This window comes from Eumetopias jubatus, unplaced genomic scaffold (assembly GCF_037043125.1).
Source record: "Eumetopias jubatus isolate StellerSeaLion01/CBP00866 unplaced genomic scaffold, mEumJub1_p1.0 scaffold_7, whole genome shotgun sequence".
Taxonomy (NCBI): domain Eukaryota; kingdom Metazoa; phylum Chordata; class Mammalia; order Carnivora; family Otariidae; genus Eumetopias; species Eumetopias jubatus.
In genome coordinates, this window is record NW_028274813.1 from 29802179 (window position 1) to 29822513 (window position 20335).

A 20335-nucleotide genomic window follows, 5' to 3' on the forward strand; every position below is an offset into this window, starting at 1 on the left:
GACAAGCTTCCTCCCTCACGGAAGAGTGTGGAAGGAAGCTACAGTGGCCTGCCTGCCTCTGTCGGTCTCGTCTTCGGGCTGTGCGCCCACAGTTACGCTTCTGGCCACGATCTCCAAGCTCCTCATTCACCCAGCCCATCCCTTCCTCTGGCCCTTGTCTGACTCATCAAGTCCTCAAGCATGTGGCCTGAAGATAAATCTCCAAGGACGGTAGAACAGACTCTAGGTCTTTTCAACAGTGTTGCTTTCTACACATCTCTTGTTGCCATCCTAAACTTGTGCAGGTGCCTTTCTCCCCCACCTGCGTGGAACAGGCATTATTAGTCACCCTGGTAAATTTCGCCTCTCAACCGATCTATATGGTCTCAGCATCCCTGCACCAGGGAGCGGGCAAGGCAGATACTGCGGGCCCACTAAAGCAGAGGGAGGACAAGGAATCAGCAGATTATACTTGTGGACAACCACTGTGTCCTGCTCTCATCTACTGGTTATTACCCCATGCTTCCGAGCTTCTTAAAGTTGAGCATTACTGAGTTTGCAGTGGACCAAGTTCCGTCCTGCCCCACCGTCAACTGGCTATGCTGTAGAGTAGATGTGAACATCTTTCTCTTGATAAGGGTAACTTTAGAATACAACCTGGCCCACTGGCAATGCATGTGAATCAGACAGTGCACGGTCTCCTACATCACGGGTACAGGCAAAAACTGCCCGAGGTCCACTGAACACTGTATCATTATCTTCTGGTCAAAGATCACGCCAGGTAAAAAAAAAAAAAAAAAAAAAAGGTGTTATACAGTATGGTCAACAATCACTGGGTAACCTCACAAACAATGGAAAAACCCTCAGTATCACCTACAGTAGGGTTGGTGTTACATATCAGGTTCCATAATTACCACCTCATTAAAAACACTGTGCAGGATGGGCACAGTAATCATGTCTCTGCCATTCACCAAAACACTCAGGTTTCAGCTTACATTTTTGTACACATTGCAAGTGTATCACAGTCACAAGAAAACAGTGCTTTTGTTGTTAGCTCGTTTATGTTTTATTGCTGTACTAACACTGAATTTGCAGTGAATTCTTATTTTTGAAGTCAAACCAGGCCATTTAAAATCTACTAATTAAACCAAGAAATAAGTAGTTGGGCCTGTAGTATGGTATGATAGTAATACTTAACTCATAAAACCTTTTGCAGGGACTCATGAATAGCAGTTAAGTTTTTTTTCTCATCGTCAAGTAATTAAAAGAAGATATGTGCATTTTAGATATACTACCAGGGGAATCCTCCGGGGGACACTGGGATGCAGGGGGGAAGCATATTTTTACAATGGTTTTATTGCCTACTTCCTGCTAACATAAATATTTAGCAACAACAACAACAAAATTACACTTAATGGCTGTAAAAACCAACAAAATGCTATAGGATAAACCAAAATACCCATTATGAAGGTATTCTTAGTAAGCGTGACTATTTTGTAACACGGTAAAATCTCAAGAAAGTAACCAAATCAAGTGTGCATTTGTTAAAAATATACATGGGGAAAACTCAGAATAGAAATATCAGTTTTTATAAATGCCTCACATTTGATTTTCAAATGGTTCCAAGTTCTCTACCAACTTCCCCAGAGAGATGGCCCAGCAGGATGTCTTTGATGGTTCTTTTCCTCTGGGCAAAGGGGGCATGTGTGTGCCACATCATATTTTGCTGCTAATTACTTCCCAGCTTCAGACATTCCGGTGGTGGTGGTGGTTTTTTCCTTTTTAGTAGCCTCTAAAATCATGTGCATTTAGCCTTTTATTTTTAAGTCTTGTCAGAAGCAAATAGTTACTTCTGGGTGTTTGGTGTTTTCAAAAAAAAAAAAAGAAAAGAAAAGAAAAGAAAAGAAAAACGACAAAACTCACAAGCTAAAATCAGAGACTTTGAAAGTGTGAGAAAAATAATTTTAAGCTTTGGCTTGGATGATTGTTTCCCCTCCTTTAACAGCAACACCAACTCCAGCCAGTACTATGGAGTTTGCTTCAAAGGAATAACAAAATCTGTACTATATAAAACTAGACCATATATACAATTGGAGAAACGAATGTAACCTGATTTCTCTGCCATGGAGCCCTTGGAGGCTAGAGAAGGATAAACTTCCCGAGACGTGGTTTGAACCAGACATTGAAACATTTTTCTATCTGGGATATTAACCACATTTTCCCTTTCACTCCTTTGTAGATCGATTGAGGCGCTTGTCTGAGTTACAGATGAGAGACAGCGATATCATGGGGTGGCGGGGGGTGGGGGCACACCTACCCTTCGGGCATGGATTTTTGCCTGTAAGTGCCTCCACCAGAGCCAGTCTCGCTGGATGAAGACAGGTTGCTAGGGGAGTTACGACACTGCTGGGACCTTGCTAGAGCCATGGATGAGACCGTCACGTAGATATCTGAACCGGGAGACAGCCTGTGAGTGCAAACCAAAAATATGAAGTCAATCCAAGGGGAAGTCCCGAGGCAGTGCATGATGGTTCATATCATATAAACGCGACAAAGAAAGCCACTTTGTGGAGGTAGTGAAAATGAAGCCAGCTGGAAGCCTACAAAAGAAACTTCCCCACAAAATGACTCCCTAAGGGAACAGCTGGAGAATGGCCTTGAGGGGGATGGGGATAGGGGACATCAAAAAATAAAAGGGGGGAAAAAAACATGCATGTTTCCAAAAGCTGCCAAAATTCAATGGGCTGAAATGCTTATGCAGTTTCCTAGTACGGCAGTGCAGAGGATAGCTGAACCCCGGTGACATTAACATAGCAATTAAGTCCAATTTTTCACACTGGTTCTCCCAGAGTGCATGCCCACAGTGAGACGAGTGCATTCTTTGTATGTGTCTTTGTTTTCCAATTTTATTACTCAAAGTCTGGAATGAATATTCAGATTTTGCTATTTAGTATTTATAAACGTGACTGATCGTATAGCATCTACCATCTAAAAACCTCCATAAAAAACGCCTAGAATGTCAGTTATTGAATTTAATTGGCATTAGTGAACTTACATAATGTCATAGTGGAGGTGTGCTCCTCAGACTCTGGGGACAGAAACCAGAGCTCCGTCATCGGGACACAGATTTTGTCCTTTACATCCTCCGCGTAGACAACAGGACAACCCCGGGGACATCAGTAAGCGATGCTGGTCACTGTGACTGGGTGTGACGTCCCTCTTACTACGAAGATTTTAGTTCAGAAGCGAAAGCTGGCACCCAGCCTCCGCCTCCTGTAGCAGGGAAGTCACTTCCGTGGGACAGCTGAGGAAGTGGAATCTAAGGCACTGGTTCAGTGAGCCGGGCCTCCTGACTATGAATCCACTGCTCTGGGCGAAGCGACTGCGGTCCCCTAGAGAAGGCCGGCTTTTCTCTCCTTCCTAGGACAGCCTGCAGTGTGTCTGCACGGTCGGACGCGTTTGAGGGAAAGAGATCTTTTACTCAAACCAAAGTTCCGAAGCCGGGGGACAGAGCCCGATGCACTGAACTACAGCATTTTCTAACAGTGCAGCTGCGCGCCTTCTGTGGCAGCGCAGGATGGGGTTTCAGGAGCAGGAAGGGGACGGAAGGGAGAACAGAATCACAACGAGCTTTTCTAACAGAGCAAGAATAAGGATGGATGCTGAGAGTGTGACTCCCGAATCCATCTACGCCCAAGACTTGAGAATCCAGATCCCTCTGCTCTGCAACAAGCCTAGACTCTCCCTGCGTCTCCTAGACATCTCTACCCAACACCCTCAACCACAGCTCAGATTAAACCGCGTCAGACCTAACAGGTTTCGCCATTCCCCCAAACCTGTCCCCCCTGTATTTGTTACCTCAAGCTAAACACCCTGAAACCGTCCCTTCCCCCTCCCCCCTTCCTCATCTTCCACTTCAGTTGGTCTAATTAAGTTCAACTCCTAATGAGTACAGTGTGTCAGGCACCCTGGGGGCTGGTCTTCACAATGTGAAGACTAAGAAGACAACTGGTCTTCAACCTGCTGACTGTCCCCCCACCTCCCCCATCTCTGGCCTGGAGCAGCTCAACTGTGCTCTCACTGGTCCTCTGAGTTCTAGGCTCTGCGCGCCCCACCCCTCCAGTCTCCACCTGGCTGAGTCGTCAGACTGCTGATGTGCGCGGCACGCCTTCCCTTTGCCTACAGAAGAGAGGACCGAATCCCCGGCCCCCTCTTGCAGGCCTTGGACCATGCTGTCCAAGCGCTTCCTTCTCCCTCTGCGCTCTGCCGGCCTCCCTGCACCCTACATTCTGGACACGTCCGTACGCCCTTCTTCTCAGACTCAGCTACCGTATGCATCCTTCTACTCATCTTGTCCTCTCTGCCTCTCTTCCCCCTTTCTGACATAAAATCCTTTTTCTCCGAGGCCTAATTCCAGCATCAGGTCCCTGATTCCCTAGATTAATCAGAACCTCCTGGAGTCCCACATGGCCTGTTCTTTGTACCACTATAGCACATCCTTGAGCATGGTCAGTTTTATGTGTGTCTATCTTCTCAACTAGATTTGCTCCTTAAGGGGCAGCACAGAGCCTTATTTCCCTTTACATCTCTGGTTGCTTAAAATACATTTGCTGAATGAAGGAGAACTCCTATCAGCAGGGCAGAAAATGAAGAAGAGTAGGTGGGTTCAGAGTAAGGGCCCATAGGGACATCAGATGCCCAAGCCAGGGGTTCTCAGCCATGGTGGGTCTGTATCAGTTGGTCGCTAATAACAAAGTGCCAAAATTTGTGAATATTATACTAAAAGCAATCAGAACAGATTCAAAGTTAATATTCTTCCTGAAGTGTGAGAAAAAGGGATGATGGAATTACAGCCAGCCATCCCGAACATATCATCACTCTGACATATCCTGGCAAGAGAACTTCTGATAATGGCTCCTCTAGGTACCGGTAATCCAATGTGGCCGATGCCAGGCCCTGGGGGGATGGGATGAGAGGCTAGGAAGAGGCAGAGTCCCTAAGTTCCTCCTGTTATTATCACCAATCTTGTTATTGCTACACAAACTCAGAGAAATATGAGCTACACAGCTGGTACTCTCAGGAGGATACAGGCTCAGGAAAGGGGTACGTGTGGGGCAGCCCCGGTGAGGTCAGGGACTGGTGGGCTCCTGGAACACCAGCTCATGCCTACTTTGGGTAACATGCTTCGGTAAAAGAGAGATCAAGACACTTATCTGGGTACCATAAAATAGACCTCCCTTTTTTTTTTTTTTAAAAGATTTTTTATTTGTTTATTTGATAGAGACAGTGACAGAGATAGCGAGAAAGAACACAAGCAGGGGAGAGGCAAAGGGAGAGGGGGAAGCAGGCTCCCTGTGGAGCAGGGAACCAGACGTGGGGCTCGATCCCAGGACCCTGGGATCATGACCTGAGCCGAAGCAGACGCCCAACGACTGAGCCACCCAGGCGCCCCCTCCCTTTATTCTTTTCCATTAAGACATATCCCAAATTTCTCACTGTTTATTCTGAAATAATCCGAAGGGGGCTGGAGCGGAGGAGGAACAGGAGAAGTAAGTTACAAAGAAAACTAGGTAGGGTTTAAGGAGCAGCGTGGATCCTGAGGTAACAAGATACCATACTCCTTTCTGCCTTAAGAATTTGGCTTTCATAGGCTTGTAATACAGAGAAACTTCAAATGTAGTTTCATTTGTGGGTGCTTTGCTTTTCTACCGTGCAGAGGAGAAGGTGTTACAGAAAGATGAAAATACAGGAGACACAGTCCGAGCATGTTCACATGGTCAGGGCCAGTGCAACATCTGGGGGCCCATGATCTTCTAACTCTCTTCAGGCTGAACCAGTAATGCCAGTGAATTAAACGTAGAGTAAATACTCAAATGTTTGTGTTTCTGTGAGGAAGTGACAACTGATTTCATAGGAAAAGTCAAGATGTGACTTTTACATTTGTATTTAGAGCTTGCTTTTCTTACTCTGCTCTCCAAAACGTACATTAAATATCTCATGCTAGCTCTCAACCTCAGCTCTTTTATTTGGCAAATGTATCAGAAAATTCTACTTGGTTACTGGAGTTATCCCAAAGTGAAAAAATAGCATTTCCAGAAGGCCAGCATTCACTCCCATCCCTCTTTTGCATTTATATAACTCAATAGCGGCTTTGTTTTCTGTCTGTTCACACACAGAACACACAAACAGAAACTGATGGAATGCCACCCAAATGTTTCTAGGATGCTAGATGTATATGTATGGCAGGCAAAAGAATTTTCAGAATTAGCCCTTATTCTGATGACTTACTATTCTTTTCAAACACTCTGAAATGGATACCATCACACAAATATTGTTTGAGAACAGACCTCGTTCAGGGAGCAGGGGATGCCGCCTGCCTGCTAGTCTGCTTCTGCCAGAGCGAGCCTGTGGCTGGTCACACTCAAGCTGGGCCACAAGCTGTCCTGCCACTTTGAAAAGGGGGACCCCCTAAATTGGCTCACACAGGAAGCCAGCATGCTGACTTCTTGACTCTCCATCCCCCACCACCCACTCTTATTTTAAGGATTGCTGAGGCCACTGAAGAGTTAGTGCAAGATCCACAAGGCTTTTCTTCTCTTTTGAGAAACTAAGATCTTTCTACTTTCTTTTAGTCTTAACGAGCCTCCCCGACATCTGGATACTAATTCTAATAGATTTAGAGGACTAACATTAACACAGCTTTCAGTTGCTGTGAGATTTTTCAATTCTGTGGAATGTAAGAATTTTCAAGAATGTTCTGGTCACTGTGAGAAAGGAAATGTCTAAACCTTTTAGTGTTAATTTCAGGAGGTTCTTTTCCCCTACATTTTTGTAAATTTAGCCAAGAAATAACTAAATGTTTTTAAAGTAACTGATATTAAATGTTCTCTGGAGCTCCCTTTGACTTCCCTCTGCAGAAATAGAACACCAGGGCTTTTTGATTCTATGAAAAATGCAATAACTGAAAAAGTCATGATCATCAGCCAGACAGACAATACCTCCTTAGTCCACAAGACTCCACTTAACACCAGCTTTTCATTTATATGCGATGCATTTCACTGCAATGAAAACACAAAACTGAACGAAATGGACATTTAGGAAGAGATGGTCCAAGATCAGAATCAGTTCCTCATTTTCCAGAAGCACTCTTATACCAGGGCAAAAGGGAGAAGAGACCCACTAAACCCCGATTTTTAATAAAGTAAAACTCTTGCACCCCATCACACCCTTCCCATAAATCAACTCACAGGACCACACACGCACTGTTAACATTAATAGATTCTCATTAAATTGATCTCCTCAGATCGTGACTGATTATAATTTATCAACTTGTGGATAAAGAATTCTCAGTATCCAAGTGGCTTATGATAAAACATTTTCCTGAGTGGTTACATATAGGTTCAATTATGCCTCTCTGTCCTGCTTTGTACTCCAAAGTGACAGCACCGTCTGGATGTGTCCAAGGACACAAGGCCTTCTGTAACCCAAGTGCAAACAGTGGAATGATGGCAAAAACGAGAGAGAGGGTTTCAAATAGCACCAATGACTGACAAATTAGATACTTGAGTCCATAATTAAGCACAGCACTTTACCACAACTTAGCAATTAAAATGCTATTCATCCAGGGAACAGGACCAAGTTAAAATCTGTCTTCAGAAATTCTGTCTTCAGAAATGTTTATCAACCAGGATTCTTCCAGAATTTTGTAAAAAAAAAAAAAAAAAATTCTCATTAATGATTCAAGGTACTGTAATCTGGGTGCTATCCCCAGACCAGAGTTTGAACAAGCTATAGTCTAATTCAAGCCACTCTTCCCTTTGCCTTTTCATCTGTTCCTACTGTGTTCTTTGTGAACCAGAGCTACCCCTGGCTTTCTGACCATATCATACCATCTTTCATACCGGTTGTTCAGGCTGGATCATGGAAATCCTGTTCTGATGAGCCTCCCGTGACAAGATCACTTTACAACAAGGAGTAACTCCTTTACACAGTTAGGGAAATATGGCAATTCATCATACTGAGATAAATGGATCATCACATCACAGCTGCTAGCCAGCTGTTAGAAGTTCCCAGCCTGGTACCCCATCATGGAGGGCCTCTTAAGAAGAGTCAATTTTATATCTAAGGGTGACTCTAAAGAACAGAAAATAAAAATGGATTGCTTGCAGGATCAGCTACATAATTCATGGGACTCAGTGCAAAATGAAAATGAAGAGTCCCCTTTGTTGAAACAGTATTGCAGATTGTAAGACAGTGACAGCAGAGCATGAAACCCAGCATGGACCCGTGTAAGTGTGGGGCTCTGTGCACCTGCACAACCTGTACCACTATGGAGCCGGCTCTGCAGTGCACATGACGGGGGCCTCCCTAACACTCACTCATCGGACAAGTATGTCATGAGCTCTGCTCTAGGTATGGTGCTAGATTTCATTCATGTATCACAGTGCTTAAGAGAGAGGCCTTGATGCTAATCTCAGCTCCACCACCAACCAGCTATCACTTTGTGCTAATTATCTCATCTCTCAATCTCAGCTCCACCACCAACCAGGTATCACTTTGTGCTAATTATCTCATCTCTCAATCCCGGGGCATCCATATTTGAAGAAAGAGGGTGAATAGCAGTCAATGTACTGGGCTGTTGGGTGAACTGCAAAAACTCACACAAGGGACTGTGAACAGAGCCTGGCATAAGATATGAACTCAATACCACCTACTTACAGTTCTTAAGTAAAGCACAAGTAAAACATAACTGGTATGAGGGCAGTACACATAGGGTGTGTGTGGGGGGCTCAGGCAGCTTAGAAGTCAACTCCTACTGTGAAAACTAAGAGAAAGGAAGCTTTATGAAGAAATGCATCCGAAACAGGTCTTATAGGAAACCAAGGATTTCCACAGAACTCTGGAGTTAGGACAGAGGAGAGTGAGGGTGTATGTGGCTGCCATGATGACAAGTTAGACTAGAGCACTATGCTTGAGGGAAGATGGGCAGGGGTTGTGACTGGAAGGATGAGTGGGTCTTGAAGGGTGAGCCCCCCTATGGTAAGCTGAGGAAGCACAACCTTTCTCTGTCAGCTAACAGGGACACACAGAAGGTTCGGTAGCAAAGCAGTGGTATGGACAGAGCTGATCCTGAACACCCAGGGTAAGCAGGCAAATTTGAGGGAGATACAGACAGATAAGAATCCATTAGCCCACCACAAACACTAGCCTCTTTGATTAGTCCTACCCTTCACCAATATTCACAAATCCTTCATGAAATGAAGTCACAACCAAATCCTTTAGTGAGAAGCTAAGTCATTTTTTGTTTGGTTTTGACACACTAGGATTTTAAAGGCTGGAAAAAACTAGACAAGAAAAATTCATTCCCTATCCCAGTTTACAAACAAGAATAAGGGAAGCAGAAGCCAAAATATGGCACGCCATGCTGGCCTCTGCTCAGAGTGGCTGCCCAGGGCAATTCCCTCTAGGGGTCCCTGAGACCCCCCCGTCCTCTCCTCACAACTGCCCTAAGCTAGGAGAAGAGAAAAACACCACCACACAACCCACTTCCGTCTCCCATAGGATCCTACCAGTACTTGAGTCCGAACCGTTTGCTGTTGACCACGGTTCAGGGCTGCACCACATCTTCATCTCTACATCCCTTTTATTTTGTGCCATTTCATATGCCATCATCATCTGTCCTTTTAAAAAAATAACGGGACAGGGGTGCCTGGGTGGCTCAGTCGTTAAGTGTCTGCCTTCGGCTCAGGTCATGATCCCATGTCCTGGGATCGAGCCCCGCATCAGGCTCCCTGCTGGACAGGCAGCCTGCTTCTCCCTCTCCCACTCCCCCTGCTTGTGTTCCTGCTCTATCTCTTTCTGTCAAATAAATAAATAAAATCTTTAAAAAAATAAATAAATAATGGGACACTGAAAGAGTCAAATAAAAAGTGACAGATTGGGACACTCCAGGCTGTTTCACTGGGCTTGGCTCTGATTCTCTCCAGAGACAGCAGACTCTCTGGATAGTGAAGACCAAAACTGCTAGGGCTAGTGCACTCCTACACATACCTGTAAGCAGGGCACAGGTACAGGAGTCGGCCCTGGCCCTGCCGGCCCTCCTTACGTGTTTGCACTGTGTTCCTTAAAATGAGCCTGCAACTCCACAGCCAGCAGTCCAGGGCCATCTTTGTGTGGCCGGAAGCAGTGTCTAACAAGCCCTCTCATGGCACGGCCCAAACACACCCAACACAGAAACACACTCTCGGGCGGGAGAGCAACTCAACTCTGAAGACCAGCCCATCTCATGGCACATGGCAACTGTTCCTGCAAGTAAAATGGAAATTAAATCTACTTTTCTCAGCCAGCACTTTAATGACAGGCAGATCCCAAATGGCCACTCTGTAACCATACTGTGTGATTCTCACAAGTGGAAGCTGACCTTAGACCATTCACTGTCCAGGACTCTGAACAAAATGCTTAGGGGAAAATTTCACACAGATGATTGTGGCGGTGGGTTTGGTAGCTAATTTGTCTTATCACTAATTTCTACAAGTTTATATATATATATATATATATATATATATATATATATATATATACTGTGCAATCAACAAATCTTAAAGAAAAATGTCAGTGGTTTCAAATATAAGGCATCAGAACATACTTTTTTCCCCTGTGAGTTAAATTCTTGAAAAATGTATTCAAATAGCTGATGTGCCTTCATGAGGCAAAGGCCTAACTTCTCCACAGGGAAGAGGGTGACAGCAGGACATATGTTAGATGTGGCTTCTAGGAACACCATCCCCGTGTCCTGTATGCACGCGCACGTGCGTGCATGCGTGCGTGCGTGTGTACGGGCCGAGGAAGCCTCGGGGCCATCATGGGCCTCTGTAGAACCTCCCATAAGGTGTGGCCAGGCCAGGCCTCCTGGATAGTCCTAAGGTAGCAACCCCCTAGCGCCAGGTTGGAGGGCAAGACGCCGCTGCTGGGCACTCAGAGGACAACAGTTCCTTAGTGACGCGCAGAGCAGCATGGTCACATGCCCCCTCACTGCTCTTCCCAGAACACAATTGCTTTTCATAAGATCCTCTCAAAGGTCACTCTAATTTGCATGGATGGGTTTTCCAGAATTTCCTACACTTTCTGCAAATGCACAGCAGGCCTCCTGAACCCATCCTCTGTCTGACCAAGGGGAACCGTGACACTGTCGCTGAAGACAACACAGCCTGCCTGTGCAAACACACTGACCCACCACACGCTTAGCCTCGGTTAGGCTGCGGACGGCCTCGCTAGCCCAGGTTGGCAGCACTACCAGAGCCCAAGAGCGCTCCTTGGGAACACGGTCTGTCCCCCGCCCCCATGAAGCTCTTTCTGGAAGAGCATCTACAAAATGACAACAGTGACAAACAGCAACCATCATTTTCTAAGCCTCATTATGTGGCAGCCTGTCCTAAAGCTCAGATCGAACACAGAGTAACCATACTGCCTCAATCAATCTTCACATCAGCTCTGGGGGGTGGGGCTGGTGCCCATTTGATTCTCAGCGCCGTGAAGTACAGAGGGGACAGGGAACTTCCCACTGTCACACCGCTCCCCTCGTCCACATGCAAACCCAGGCCTCCGCACTCCTGGCACCTCGGGGAGTTTTTTGGTGGTTCACGCTGCAACACTGGTGGTCCCGCAGGCGGGAAGCCTTGTGGGGACATGTGTCTGGGCCGAGTGCACGAAAGCTACTTAGCAGGCCTGAGGAGTAACTTCTGAGCACTTGGAGAGCCTGAGCTGGAGGCCACGCTGGAGCACTCTGGTCTCATCCCCTGGGTCTGTCTGGAGTGCATAAAGGAAAGGGAACAGGGGGGTTATGAGGACCTCCAGCACTATGCCCCTTTCCTGAATCCTTAAATAGGAAACATCACTGCACTACAATCTGAACGTGTGAGCATGCATCCATCTAACTCTAATCCCAGTGTGGATGCCACAGGGCACCAGCTCCTTTGGAGAGCTGGGGGAAAAGGAGTCTTATGAGCCCAGTGACTTAAGTCAAGTATGGCCCTCTGCTTTTCCTCATCTTGGCCAATAATTCGGTTTCAACTAAACTGAAAACTTTTATAGGAAATTCAATCAAGAACAACTCACATTTCACTTTGGGTCAGTTTGAGACAGCTTTACTAGCAATATACTTTTAAAATAGGAGTATTCGAAACTTAGCTGACAAAAATCAAGGAATTCTACTTAAATCTAGCTTTAATTCTATAGCTTTGTCAGACTACTGAGTGCTTCATTTCTACTGATCTTTTAATTTTTAATAAAAATAAAATGATTTATCAGGTGTCCACTGAAGGATGAATGGATAAACAGTATGTGGATTTCTACAGAGAATGGAATACTATTCAGCCTTCAAAAGGAAATGCCATGGACTGAATGTGTGCTACCCCACCAAAGGCATGTGTTGAAAAGGCGAAAGATTTATGCGATCTGAAGAGAAACCAGAGCATAAAGGCATGTATTGAAGCCCTAACCCCCACTGTAATGATATTAGCAGCGGGGGGCCTTGGGGCGTGATTAGTCACAGACAAGGTCATGAAAGTGGAGCCCCTACGATGGGATCAGTGCCCTCGTAAGGAGAAAAAGAGAAACCAGGGCTTCTTTCTCTCTGCCATGTGAGGGTATAGTAAGAAGGTTGCTGTCTTGCAAGCCAGGAAGAGGGTCCTCATCAAGAACCACATCTGCTGGCACCTCGACCTTGGAGTTCCCAGCCCCCAGAGCCTTGAGGAATCAACGTCTGCTACTTAAGCCACCTGGCCAATGGAGTTTTGCTATAGCAGCCCGCATTAAGAAAGGACGGAAATTCCAACACAGATGAACCTCAAAGACACTATGTTAAAGTGAAATAACCAGCCCTAAAAGGACAAGTATTTTATGATTCCACTTAAATCAGTAGTCAAAGTCATAGAGACAAAAAGTAGAAGGGTGGTCACCAGGGGTGGGGAGGTAAAGGGAAGTGACTGTTTAATGGGGACAGAGTCTCTGCTCTGCCTTGCACAACACTGTGAATGAGTGCGACAGAACCCCACACTTAAAAACTGTTGAAGGGGTAACTTTCAGGTCATGTATATTAAACTACAATAAAGAAGAGTAAAATATTGGATTCGTTTTCTCCTGAATTGATTTACTTCTGTTCCTACTACTTCTTTAAGTTTTTTTGCTTATTGGTTTAATTACTAAATAAAATTTTAAAAAAACTGATTGTAGGCCCATGACAATGCCAGAATTTATAACTGATCCTTGGGATACAATGATGAGTAAGACGGGCTAAAGCTGGCAAAATTGACAAGTAAGATTAAAATGAAATATGCAGCTGACCCTTGATCAAGTGTTAGAGGTGCTGACCCCCCCAACCCAGGTGAAAATCCATGTATAACTTTCGAGTCCCCAAAAACTTTACTAAGAGCCTCCTGTTGACCCAGAGCCTTACTGATAACAGCTGATTAACACATGTGTTCTATATTGTCTATATCATATACTGTATTCTTGCAATAAAGCAGAGAAAGGAAATGTTATTAAGGAAGGGAAGATACATTTACAGTACTGCATTGTGTTTATAAAAAAAAAAAGAAACCGCATGTGGGTGGACCCACGCAGTCCGAACCCGTGTTGTTCAAGGGTCAACTGTGACCAGTTCTGTTAAGGACCAGCTGTTAAGCTGCGGAAACAGGGAGCGGAAGGACAGATGGAGCAGGGCCGCTCATGTCAAGGCGTCAAGGAGACAGTACCCGGCAAACAGAGTCCTTCCTGGGCCCGGGGCCTGGGGCGGTGGGTGGAAGGCGAAAGCCAGTTGGCAGGAGCTCCCAGGGAGGCGGACTTGCACTGACGGCCGTGATGAGGGGCGCATCCACTTCTATCAGCCTGCACACACCATGCACCCCCCCCCCCCCCGGCCACCTGCAGCCTGCAGCGCTGTCCGGGCCAGAACAATCTTAGTGTGACCTGACACCCCTGCGGCAAGGTCGGGGGAAGCTCAAAAACCAAGAACTCGGAGAAGTTTAGGCCTCCTAACTAGATGGGTGCGAGGATGGGGCTGAGGGTGGACAGGAAGGCGATTAGGAATCCCAGCGCTGCCCCGACACTCGGGGAGCCGGTCACTGCGCGGGTGACACGTGAGAAAGAAGAGGGGACGGGCGAGCAGGGGGGCAGCTGAAGGCCACTTGGGCTTGTGGGGAGGAGACACTCGCATGACCTTCAAGGGCAGACTCAGTACGTCGTCAGGCAACTGGATATGAAAAGTAAAAAGGAGGTCAAGGCAGGGCTACACCACTGAGGAACTGCCCACACACAGGTGACGGCCGATGCTGCGGAGAAAAACGAGCCACCCGTAGCACTGCCCGGCATGGGATGAAGAGAAAAATGAGGAAGGAGTCGTGCAGGACACACAGCTTGGGGGGCAATGAGACAGGTGCAAAGAGCTGACCAAAAAAAAAATCAGGAGTGAAGTTATGGAAGACAGGAAAAAGGAGTCTGAAGGAGGGAGCGGCGAACAGTGTCAGGTAAACTAAAGACAGCCACATCCAGGGGGTTCAGCTCTAGAAACACAGAGGTCAGGGATGTAGGCGGAGCGAGCCCAGTGAAGCTCTCAAGTTCTAGGATTTAAGGGTCCTCAACTCAAGCCAAACAACTATGACCCAGGCAGACTGCATCTGGAACGTGCAAGTCCTGAACCATCTAACCACAGCCGAGGGATTAAAGGGGCGCTTGCTTTATGTCAAAGCAGAAAACGACAGTGAAGACGGCATGGGACTGCTGAAATAAACTTAGCATTTCCTTAAAAACGAAGACTGAACGGGCGCATGACCGTGATGCTCTCTGTGGGGGGCTGGAGTCTGCAGAGAGGGCATGGGGAGGCTGCACACGTGGCCAGTCTTAACCTCCCAAGTGGGCAAGCGCTCCCCCCAGCTGCTGAGCTAAAGGCAGCAGACACGGGGAATAGTGGCATCCAGGTACAACTTAAAAGTACCAAAGCCGGTTAAAGTTCCAACACCTTTATGCACCAAGCTGCATAAAGGCTGGTGATGCTTCAATTCAAAAAAAAAAAAAAAAAAAAAAACGGAGAAAGGAAAATTCCTTATGCTAAGACGCCTGTTGTCCGGCAAAGCCCCTGAAATAGGTAAACTTTTCTGAGCATATTTAACACACATCAGGGCTTTATGACTGATCCCACACTATGTTTAAACACAGTAATGTGATAAGTTCAATGTGCCACAGTAGATATTTTAGTTCCAGTTCTACCCTTACACTCTAGATAAATTTGAGGCCAAAATAGTGATATTTTTGCATCATATTACCTATTTTTGTTGAGTAAATATTAATTCTGTTAATAAATACTACTCCCACAAATACTATAAAATTCTGTACTCAAAAAGTCCACCTGGAGAGCATAAAGCTCACATATTTAAGGCAAACAGAATTAGATTTTGGTCTATTTAGACGGCAAATGAATCCTCCTGTTTTTACTGCATCAGTTTCTCTCAACAATGTATTCAGAATACAATTCAGTGAAATAATTCTTATTAGAAACTTCAAACACCAACATATTTTGGTATGTTATAAAAACCATGCCCTTGATATTAAAGAAAAAAGGAAAATCTGTTCCAAAAGTATTTAAAAAAAAATCTTCCTAATGACCTTCAAGTCTGGGATCTTGCATAAAAATGCAAGAAAAACTAGGCTTCTACAAGCAGTAAATTGGTGTTTTCATGGAGAGTGAACGAGGCTGGAACCAGCCATGATGAATGAAGCGGGCAGATCTGTGTAGCAAATCTGGGCAGGGCACACTTGAGAGGGCTGCTGGCTTCAGCTTAAATACAGCTGGTTACTCTACAGTTCAATACAACTTGCCTAGCGCCAAGGGGAGGAAAATAAATGGAATGGAAATTACGTAAAGGCAGTACTTTGGTCTCAGTATTAGGCTCATAGCATTATCAGTAAGGCAAGATTCAAGGTATGGCAGACCCTGGCATTTATTCTGACCATTTGCAACTCATCTGAAAGGAGTCACACTTTACAGACTGCCCAGGTACAAATGCAAATGGCACCCAGGGCAGGACTGGTAGGAAGGGGAAGGCCAAATGGACGATGAGAGCCGGGCAGCCAGGAGCCTCCCTTCCCCATTTCAGTAAGGTGTTCTGTTCTCAGTAACACCATGACAGGATGCTTTCCAGTAACATTTTACTACATTTACTACATGGAGAAAATGATACTTCCGGGTAAATTTATGAATTTGGGGATTCATGGAGGACTCAGGAAGTATTCCTGATGAATGTCATGAGTCTATTCTATATCTAAATATCCTTGAAACAGTAGCAAAACAAAAGGTTCTCAAATAGCACCTTCTATTTGTGACTCCAAGTTAAAATTTAAAAAAAGAAATAATGCATTACTGAAAGTGAGCAATGATGAGAAAGGAAATTGAACTCTTAAGTTTCCACAGAGGAAGAATATCTAACTACTACATATTTCAAAAGGAAGGTGAGCCAAATAATCCTAATATCCTGCATATGTAGACCTGAGATTTTACAGGTCACATAAACTCTCCTTCATAAGATCTGAAATACCAGTCCAGTGTCCTGAAGATACCTGAAACTAAAAAGTCTTAACTGAGTAGAAGTTAAATATCTCTGAAACCACTGGCAACCTCGCTCCTGCTACTTTCATCTGTAAAGCGTGGAAGGTCCCAGGGCTACACTGATGGTCTTACAGGGAGAGCACTCCAATTCCCCTGCCCCCAGGGGTGGGGGACTGTGTAGTGGTTAAGATGAACGGCAAGACACAAGTACCCTCGGAAATCACCTCTCAAAACTCAAAAGAGCTCCATCTGGAAATAAGGGAGCTGATGCATTCTCTAGCACTAAAAGCTGCTTGCATCATATGGTGATAATTAGATACAAAAAATATTTCCACTTTTGAGGTCAGGATGTTCAGCAACAGGCTTTAGTTTCTGTTGCAGAAATTAAATTCAGCATGGAATCAAAATATATCCTGCTCTTTTATTATACAGAATATTGAATAAAGAAAACCACACAAAACAATTTAACTTATAAAAGTCTCATGATTGTCTTGAAAGAGAAAGAAAATAGCATTGAGAAGGTCCTTCTCCAAACAATGAGTTCCTACAGTTCATCTTTCAAAATGTGGGCCAAATCATAAATTCCAGTTTACACACACCTCAGGGAGAGCCAAGTTTGGAATGTGGAGAACAAAGAGTTTATTCAGAGATCTCTTAGATATTTTCCTCCTCAAAAATGATGAAAATAAGAGGAGTCCAGATACTAAAGTAGCCACTTTGGGAGGAATCTTTAATTGAGATAAATAGTAGAGTTCTGTAAGTAGATCTCCAGGATTAAGTGAGGAAGTTTAGAAAGACAACTAGTTTTTTGTTGTTGTTGTCTATAAATTATTTCTACATGATATCCAAATATTTCTGAGCTAGTTAAATGACAATGTTTTATGCAATAGTGCATAAAACACATAAACGCACAAAAGTTAGACTAAGAGAAGAAACATCACAGTGTGGTTTTTAAAACCTCCAGCTTTCTGCTCCCAATCTGAACCAGTCAATGACTATTTAAGCAAAGCTGGGGCCCATTTTCCTTGGCACCCTGTCTCTGCTGCTCCATTGAGCTAGACTCACGTTTTGGCTCCCACCTTCCTTCTGCCCCACACAGCTCCTGGAACACAGACTTCTTCCCAGCTCTGGGGATTCCTGATCCCTCTCCAGGGTGAGGGCCACAAAAAACTCTGAGATGTGATCAAGACAAGCAGAAGTGATGAGGAAAGGACAGTGCACAGAAAGAAGTTGGCTGCTTCTAGCGGGTGACTATCAGCTTACTGAATTCAACTGTGTCCTTCATTAGCATAAGTAATTTACAGTGCTATTATTTAAAATATTTTACAATCTTTATTAACAAAGTGACACAAATACAGCCACTCAATCAAAAACCTGCATTCTTTAGCTACTATCATTATTAGTTCTCCCCCAAAAGACAAAGACTGTCAAAGATGATAATATGGTCAATATCCCCTCAAAGAGTCTGTCAACTTCTAACCCACGTTGCCCCTGAGTGTGCAGTGACGGTTTCTGTTGCGATCACATGGAAATGAAAGTGCAAAGCACACATACATTACTCAGAGCTGAATGCTTTGCTGAAATATATCCTTATGCATCCTTATGGCTTTAGAATGCTACCATACTTTGAAAGCCACCAGGGCATTCACCTGTTTCTGTTTCAATTCCTGATTTCTTTATTTTCTTCTTCTTTTTAGAGAGGGGGAAGGGAGGGAGAGGGAGAGGGAGAGAGAGAATCTTAAGCAGGCTCCACGCCCAGCACGAAGCCAACACAGGGCTTGATCTCACAACACTGAGATCATGACCTGAGCTGAAATCAAGACTCGGACATGTAAATGAGCCACCCAGGTGCCCCACAATTCCTGATTTCTAGTAAAATATGGGAAGACCTAAAGCTAGTGCTTGTGGGTCTGATGCCCTTTAAACCTGGGGCGGAGATTCAGAGCGAACCTTTGAAGGCACACTCACCGCCTCTCCAGCGGGCGTCCATCACTGGAGATGCTTCGAGGGATGTTGGCGGCTCTTTCTGGAGGAGGCATCTTCCCATCTCCTTTCCCAGCATTCAGCCTCGAGGTCATGGGACTCTGCACCTGGGAGGGGACTTGAGGTGAATGAGGCCCCTTGTTGGCATTCCTCTGCCATTTGTTATTATTTCGGAAGGGAAACTTGAATTCGTATGAAACCCCTTCATTCATTTTGTATTCCATCACTGGCATGCGGTAGGTTTCAGAGCAACTCCTATTAAGGGCACAGAAAGAAGAAAAATTAATATTGTTTTTTCTTGTGGGTGGAACCACACTGATTCTCATTAACAGTTACTGTGGCTCAAACACTTCATCCTTTGTTTTAAACTGTTTTTTAACCATTGGGCCCTCTAATTACTGTCCTTTCAAAAACCAGAACCCCAGGAAGTATTATACTGGTATATTTTCCCTTGCTCAGTCTCAACAATGGAGTCTGAGATACGGAGTCTTGAAAACACAGTGAGACCCACAGTCATCCTGGTGAGTGGAGAGGGCGGGTAAGAGCAGAGTCAGCACTGAGGCCTGAGGAGGGAAGGCCATCAGGCCAGCAGGGCAAGGGTAGCAGAACCCTAAGACCAGGCCCCAGAGGAAGCAAGCGGTCAGCTTTATGCTCCCCTTCACTGAGCGTCATGACTGGGCATCTGAAAAGGTACTGAATTTGTTGGGGATCTTAATAGTCAAAAAATTAAGGGGGGATAAATTTTGAAATTCAAAATGAGAACCAAATTTAGCTCAGAAGGAGAAAACAAAAAGCCAATTATAGAAATTCTGCAATTATCAAATCACCAGGGAACAAAGCATAATCTGAAATCAGACTCCCCTCACCCCCGCTCACCCCGCAAGCTAGAAATCTTCCATAGCAGGGCTGGCCCCAGGTAGCAGCCTGAGTGAAACTGATGTCAGGCCCAACTGTCTTTCTGTTGCTTTAGCCCCTTTTTTGGTGGGCCCCTAAACCTTAGGAAATGTGGAAACCACTCTCCATTCCCTTTACCCAAACAACCAAGGAAGGTTCAGTCTATTATTAACTTGACTGACAGACAAATTACTGAGAAAAACCTATGCCTACTAAAGCATTAACTCAAACTATGCACTTGGATTTTATTACTAAGCAAAAAAAAAAGACTTTCTTGCTTAAAGGAATTTCAAAGACTGAGCAGCAGGTGGAGGGACTGACAAAGGAAGGGTTAAGAGTGATTATGAAACACTTCAGACACAGAGGAAGGAGAGTCCAAACAGTGCTGTCCACTAGAGACATAACGCGAGCTAGCAGCCACATGAAAAAAGTAAAAGGGAGGGCGCCTGGGTGGCTCAGTGGGTTAAGCGACTGCCTTCGGCTCAGGTCATGATCCTGGAGTCCCGGGATCGAGTCCCGCATCGGGCTCCCTGCTCAGCAGGGAGTCTGCTTCTCCCTCTGACCCTCTTCCCTCTCGTGCTCTCTCTCATTCTCTCTCTCAAATAAATAAATAAAATCTTAAAAAAAAAAGAAAAAAGTAAAAGGGAATAGGTGAAATTAATTTTTTATTTAGTCTAATATATCTAAGATGCGGGCATATGAACATACAATCAAGAAACCAATATAAAAACAAGATGATGTACATGCATCTAAATTTGGTGTGTATTGTACACATACAGCACTTCTCACTTCGTACTAGCCACGTGACAATGGCCCCTTAGCCACGGGCGACTTGTGGCTCCTGACCACACAGCACGGGGCCAAAGCCTGGGTCTCGATTTG

At 45.0% G+C, this 20335-nt stretch overlaps 1 protein-coding gene across 25 annotated transcripts in view; it reads right to left on the minus strand.

The window, feature by feature from the left end:
• Nucleotides 1-20335, minus strand: part of SIPA1L1 (signal induced proliferation associated 1 like 1) — a 466784-nt gene that overhangs the window by 45101 nt on the left and 401348 nt on the right. For all 25 annotated transcript variants that reach the window (XM_088024540.1, XM_028087081.2, XM_088024541.1 and 22 more), the window contains 2 exons: nucleotides 18545-18814; nucleotides 2297-2446 (listed from right to left, as the gene is read on the minus strand). In XM_088024540.1, coding sequence (XP_087880666.1) covers nucleotides 2297-2446; nucleotides 18545-18814 — 420 coding nt within the window. The remainder of the gene's footprint in view (nucleotides 1-2296; nucleotides 2447-18544; nucleotides 18815-20335) is intronic.